At 44.8% G+C, this 7,500-nt stretch overlaps 1 protein-coding gene across 1 annotated transcript in view; it reads left to right on the forward strand.

Moving 5' to 3' along the window:
• The window catches only part of mtus2a (microtubule associated tumor suppressor candidate 2a), a 143,654-nt gene that overhangs the window by 118,352 nt on the left and 17,802 nt on the right, over positions 1-7,500 (forward strand). Inside the window, exon 9 of the mRNA XM_082957592.1 lies at positions 2,647-2,772. Within this exon, the coding sequence (XP_082813718.1) occupies positions 2,647-2,772 (126 nt within the window). The remainder of the gene's footprint in view (positions 1-2,646; positions 2,773-7,500) is intronic.

The raw sequence follows: 7,500 nt of genomic DNA on the forward strand, positions 1-7,500 counted from the left end.
TATGGTCCAGTGACTACAGTGTGATATGTTGTGTTGTTATATTACTGTGTGGTCCAGTGACTGCAGTGTGATGTGATGTGTTGTGTTATATTACTGTATGGTCCAGTGACTGCAGTGTGATATGTTGTGTTGTTATATTACTGTGTGGTCCAGTGACTGCAGTGTGATATGTTGTTATATTACTGTGTGGTCCAGTGACTGCAGTGTGATATGTTGTTATATTACTGTGTGGTCCAGTGACTACAGTGTGATATGTTGTTATATTACTGTATGGTCCAGTGACTGCAGTGTGATGTGTTGTTATATTACTGTGTGGTCCAGTGACTGCAGTGTGACGTGTTGTGTTGTTATATTACTGTGTGGTCCAGTGACTGCAGTGTGATATGTTGTTATATTACTGTGTGGTCCAGTGACTACAGTGTGATATGTTGCTATATTACTGTATGGTCCAGTGACTGCAGTGTGATGTGTTGTGTTGTTATATTACTGTGTGGTCCAGTGACTGCAGTGTGATATGTTGTGTTGTTATATTACTGTGTGGTCCAGTGACTGCAGTGTGATATGTTGTTATATTACTGTGTGGTCCAGTGACTACAGTGTGATGTGTTGTGTTGTTATATTACTGTGTGGTCCAGTGACTGCAGTGTGATGTGATGTTATATTACTGTGTGGTCCAGTGACTGCAGTGTGTTGTGTTGTGTTGTGTTATATTACTGTATGGTCCAGTGACTGCAGTGTGATATGTTGTGTTGTTATATTACTGTGTGGTCCAGTGACTGCAGTGTGATGTGTTGTTATATTACTGTGTGGTCCAGTGACTGCAGTGTGATATGTTGTGTTGTTATATTACTGTGTGGTCCAGTGACTGCAGTGTGATAGTGTTGTTATATTACTGTGTGGTCCAGTGACTGCAGTGTGATATGTTGTGTTGTTATATTACTGTGTGGTCCAGTAAATCACAGTGTTGGGTAATTAAAATGTGTCATTCTGCCCAGGAGCAAGGCAATTAATTGCTCCCCGGGTGCCCAATTTGGCAGCCCCCCGCACCACTACAGAAGGGTTGGGTTAAAAGCTGAAGTCAAATTTCGGTTGAACCTTTAATGATAAAATAATGTAATCCTTTAATTGTTTCATAGCTCCAGAGCATAACACCATACATCATAATGTTACTGTATCGATCATCGTGTTACTGTAAATCATAATGTTACTGTACTATCATCGTGTTACTGTAAATCATAATGTTACTGTATATCATCGTGTTACTGTACAATCATAATGTTACTGTATATCATCGTGTTAGCTGTAAATCATAGATGTTACTGTATATGGCATCGTGTTACTGTAAATCATCATGTTACTGTATATCATCGTGTTACTGTAAATCATCATGTTACTGTATATCATCGTGTTACTGTAAATCATAATGTTACTGTATATCATCGTGTTACTGTAAATCATCATGTTACTGTATATCATCGTGTTACTGTAAATCATCATGTTACTGTATATCATCGTGTTACTGTAAATCATAATGTTACTGTATATCATCGTGTTACTGTAAATCATAATGTTACTGTATATCATCATGTTACTGTAAATCATAATGTTACTGTATCGAATCACATGTTATTTGTGGTGGAGACTAACCTTGAAATATTTACTTGCGGGTCCTTTTACAACAATATAGACTTTATAGATAAGCTCAAAAAATAGATTTGTTTTGTTATATTGGCACAGTGAATAACAAATACAAATTATCATGTTACTGTATATCGTAATGTTACTGTATATCGTCGTGTTACTGTATATCATCGTGTTACTGTATATCGTCATGTTACTGTATATCGTCATGTTACTGTATATCGTCATGTTACTGTATATCATCATGTTACTGTATATCATAATTCATAATGTTACTGTATATCATAATGTTACTGTATATCATTGTGTTACTGTATATCATTGTGTTACTGTATATCATAATGTTACTGTATATCGTCATGTTACTGTATATCATAATGTTACTGTATATCATAATGTTACTGTATATCGTCATGTTACTGTTTATCATAGTGTTACTGTATATCGTCATGTTACTGTATATCGTCATGTTACTGTATATCGTCATGTTTCTGTATATCATTGTGTTACTGTATATCATAATGTTACTGTATATCGTAATGTTACTGTATATGATGTTACTGTATATCATAATGTTACTGTATATCGTCATGTTACTGTATATCGTCATGTTACTGTATATCGTCATGTTACTGTATATCATCATGTTACTGTATATCGTCATGTTACTGTACATCGTCATGTTACTGTATATCATCATGTTACTGTATATCATCGTGTTACTGTAAATCATCATGTTACTGTATATCGTCATGTTACTGTATATCATCATGTTACTGTATATCGTCATGTTACTGTATATCATAATGTTACTGTATATCGTCATGTTACTGTATATCGTCATGTTACTGTACATCGTCATGTTACTGTAAATCATCATGTTACTGTATATGGTCATGTTACTGTATATGAGAGTCATATGTGTTACTGTAAATCATCATGTTACTGTATATCGTCATGTTACTGTATATGAGAGTCATATGTGTTACTGTGGTATTGTTATAGGTCCAGAGGCTTCAGAATCGCTGTGTGGCGCAGGAGGACCAGCTGACATCACTGAGAGAGGAACTGAGGAAGACTACGCTAGGACTACAAGCCTTCATCATTACTTCCCAACACTACTGTCTACAGGTAACAAACACCCACACTATACACACTGGCAAACACACACACACACTATACACACTGGCAAACACACACACACACTATACACACTGGCAAACACCCACACAAACACACTATACACACTGGCAACACCCACACACACACTATACACACTGGCAAACACACACACACACACACACACACAACACACTATACACACTGGCAAACACACACACACACTATACACACTGGCAAACACACACACACACACACACACACACACACACACACACACACACACACACACACACTCATACACACACACTATACACACACACACACACACTATACACACTGGCAAACACACACACACACACACACACTATACACACTGGCAAATACACCCACACTACACACACACACACACACAATACACACTGGCACACACACACACACACACACACACACACACACACACACACACACACACACACACGACACACAGGACAGGGTAGAGTTAGCTGGTTGGGGTCAGACAGGACAGGGTAGAGTTAGCTGGTTGGGGTCAGACAGGACAGGGTAGAGTTAGCTGGTTGGGGTCAGACAGGACAGGGTACAGTTAGCTGGTTGGGGACAGACAGGACAGGGTAGAGTTAGCTGGTTGGGGTCAGACAGACAGGACAGGGTAGAGTTAGCTGGTTGGGGACAGACAGGACAGGGTAGAGTTAGCTGGTTGGGGTCAGACAGACAGGACAGGGTAGAGTTAGCTGGTTGGGGACAGACAGGACAGGGTAGAGTTAGCTGGTTGGGGGTCAGACAGCACAGGGTAGAGTTAGCTGGTTGGGGGTCAGACAGGACAGGGTAGACTTAGCTGGTTGGGGACAGACAGGACAGGGTAGAGTTAGCTGGTTGGGGGTCAGACAGGACAGGGTAGAGTTAGCTGGTTGGGGTTAGACAGACAGGACAGGGTAGAGTTAGCTGGTTGGGGTTAGACAGACAGGACAGGGCAGAGTTAGCTGGTTGGGGGTCAGACAGACAGGACAGGGTAGAGTTAGCTGGTTGGGGTCAGACAGACAGGACAGGGTAGAGTTAGCTGGTTGGGGGCGACAGACAGACAGGACAGGGTAGAGTTAGCTGGTTGGGGGACAGACAGACAGGACAGGGTAGAGTTAGCTGGTTGGGGGACAGACAGACAGGACAGGGTAGAGTTAGCTGGTTGGGGGTCAGACAGGACAGGGTAGAGTTAGCTGGTTGGGGGTCAGACAGGACAGGGTAGAATTAGCTGGTTGGGGTCAGACAGGACAGGGTAGAGTTAGCTGGTTGGGAGTCACCTTGGCTATATACAGGGTGTTATGGTACAGAGTCAATGTGGAGGATATATACAGGGTGTTACGGTACAGAGTCAATGTGGAGGCTATATACAGGGTGTTACGGTACAGAGTCAATGTGGAGGCTATATACAGGGGGTACCGGTACAGAGTCAATGTGGAGGCTATATACAGGGGGTACCGGTACAGAGTCAATGTGGAGGCTATATACATGGGGTACCGGTACAGAGTCAATGTGGAGGCTATATACAGGGTGTTATGGTACAGAGTCAATGTGGAGGCTATATACAGGGGGTACCGGTACAGAGTCAGTGTGGAGGCTATATACAGGGTGTTATGGTACAGAGTCAATGTGCGGGGGCACAGGTTAGTTGAGGTAATTGGGATAATATGTACATGTAGGTAGAGGTAAGTGACTATGCATGGATAATAAGCTATTTGGTTAGCTGTTTAGGAATCTCATGACTTGCCGCTCTGGTACCACTTGCCGTGGGGTAGCAGAGAGAACAGTCTATGACTAGGGTGGCTGGAGTCTTTGGCAATTTTTAGGGCCTTCTACTGACACGGCCTGGTATAGAGGTCCTGGATGGCAGGAAGCTTGGCCCCAGTAATGTACTGGGCCGTACGCACAACCCTCTGTAGTGCCTTGCGGTCAGAGGCCGAGCAGTTGCCATACCAGGCAGTGAAGCAACCAGTCAGGATGCTCTCGATGGTGCAGCTGTAGATCTTTTTGAGGATCTGAGGACCCATGCCAAATCTTCTCAGTCTCCTAAGGGGGAATAGGTTTTGTCGTGCCCTCTTCACGACTGTCTTGGTGTGTTTGGACCATGATAGTTTGCTGGTGATGTGGACCCCAAGGAACTTGAAGCTCTCAACCTGCTCCACTACAGCCCTGTCGATGAGAATGGGGGAGTGGTCGTCCCTCCTTTTCCTGTAGTCCACTATCACCTCCTATCATGACACAAGGCGAGACCCAGATGCAGACACAGGAGGCAGATGGTTGGAGTCTTACGATGTGCATAAATCCAAAAGGGGAAGGCAAGAGAATGGTGGTGGACAGGCAAATGGTCAAAACCAGATCAGAGTCCAGGAGATACAGAGTGGCAGACAGGCTCGTGGTCAAGGCAGGCAGAATGGTCAGGCAGGCGGGTACAGAGTCCAGAAACAGGCAAGGGTCTAAACCGGGAGGACTAGAAAAATTAGAATAGCAAAAAGCAGGAGAAAGGGAAAAATGCTGGTTGACCTGCGAAAAACATTCAAGACGAACTGGCACAGAGAGACAGGAAACACAGGGATAAATACACCAAGGGATAACAAGCGACACCTGGAGGGGGTGGAGACAATCACAAGGACAGGTGAAACTGATCAGGGCATGACATCTCCTTTGTCTTGCTCACATTGAGGGAGAGGTTGTTGTCCTGGCACCACGCTACCAGGTCTCTGACCTCCTCCTTATGGGCTGTCTTATTGTTGTCGGTGATCAGGCCTACCACTGTTGTGTCATCTGCAAACTTGTGGAGGGCAATAGAGTCAACAGAGTCAATGTGGAGACTATATACAGCGGGTACCGGTACCGAGTCAAGGGTGTTCCTTTTGTCCAAGTGAGAAAGGGCAGTGTGGAGTGCAATAGAGATTGCATTTTCTGTGGATCTGTTGGGGCAGTATACAAATTGGAGTGGGTCTAGGGTTTCTGGGATAATGGTGTTGATGTGAACCATGACCAGCCTTTCAAAGCACTTCATGGCTACAGACGTGAGTGCTACGGGTCGGTAGTCATTTAGGCAGGTTACCTTGGTGTTGTTGAGCACAGGGACTATGGTGGTCTGCTTGAAACATGTTGGTATTACAGACTCAATCAGGGAGAGGTTGAAAATGTCAGTGAAGACACTTGCCAGTTGGTCAGCGCACGCTCAGAGTACACGTCCTGGTAATCCGTCTGGCCCTGCGGCCTTGTGAATGTTGACCTGTTTTAAAGGTCTTACTCACATCGGCTATGGAGAGCGTGATCACACAGTCGTCCGGAACAGCTGGTGCTCTCATGCATGCTTCAGTGTTGAAGTCATTTAGCTCATCTGGTAGGTTCATGTCACTGGGGCGAGTGAGATGAGATGAGGTAAGGGGAGTGAGATGAGGTAAGGGGAGTGAGATGAGGTGAGGTAAGGGGAGTGAGATGAGGTGAGGTAAGGGGAGTGAGATGAGGTGAGGTAAGGGGAGTGAGATGAGATGAGGTAAGGGGAGTGAGATGAGGTAAGGGGAGTGAGATGAGGTGAGTGAGATGGGGAAAGGGGAGTGAGATGAGGGGAGTGAGATGGGGTAAGGGGAGTGAGATGGGGTAAGGGGAGTGAGATGAGGGGAGTGAGATGGGGTAAGGGGAGTGAGATGGGGTAAGGGGAGTGAGATGAGGGGAGTGAGATGAGGTAACTTTGTTGTATCGATAGAATGTGGAATACACCAGACCCTTTGTAGTACTTTGTCTCTTTCTCATATGCGATATGATGGCTCCCTCTGGTGTCTGTCTGTGTGTCATTGCAGTCCTACACCAAGTCCCACTCTCAGTTACAGTGTAGGGAGAAGTTGTCCCTGGAAGCTGATCTTAGATCAGTTTAGCATTTACTCCACTACTGGTTAAGGTTAGGACTGGGAGAGGGGAAGCTGTACCTAGGGGGAAACGTTATCCAGGAGCTTCCAGTTACACAGCCCTACATGGTCCCGTATTTAAAGCTTCCAGTCACACAGCCCTACATGGTCCCGTATTTAAAGCTTCCAGACACACAGCCCTACATGGTCCCGTATTTAAAGCTTCCAGTCACACAGCCCTACATGGTCCCGTATTTAAAGCTTCCAGTTACACAGCCCTACATGGTTCCGTATTTAAAGCTTCCAGTCACACAGCCCTACATGGTCCCGTATTTAAAGCTTCCAGTCACACAGCCCTACATGGTCCCGTATTTAAAGCTTCCAGTCACACAGCCCTACATGGTCCCGTATTTAAAGCTTCCAGTCACACAGCCCTACATGGTCCCGTATTTAAAGCTTCCAGTCACACAGCCCTACATGGTCCCGTATTTAAAGCTTCCAGTCACACAGCCCTACATGGTCCCGTATTTAAAGCTTCCAGTCACACAGCCCTACATGGTCCCGTATTTAAAGCTTCCAGTCACACAGCCCTACATGGTCCCGTATTTAAAGCTTCCAGTCACACAGCCCTACATGGTCCCGTATTTAAAGCTTCCAGTTACACAGCCCTACATGGTCCCGTATTTAAAGCTTCCAGTCACACAGCCCTACATGGTCCCGTATTTAAAGCTTCCAGTTACACAGCCCTACATGGTCCCGTATTTAAAGCTTCCAGTTACACAGCCCTACATGGTCCCGTATTTAAAGGGGAACTGCCAGCTAGAACCAACTTCTTTGGTAATAAACGACC

This window comes from Salmo salar, chromosome 11 (assembly GCF_965601325.2).
Source record: "Salmo salar chromosome 11, fSalSal1, whole genome shotgun sequence".
Classification (NCBI taxonomy): domain Eukaryota; kingdom Metazoa; phylum Chordata; class Actinopteri; order Salmoniformes; family Salmonidae; genus Salmo; species Salmo salar.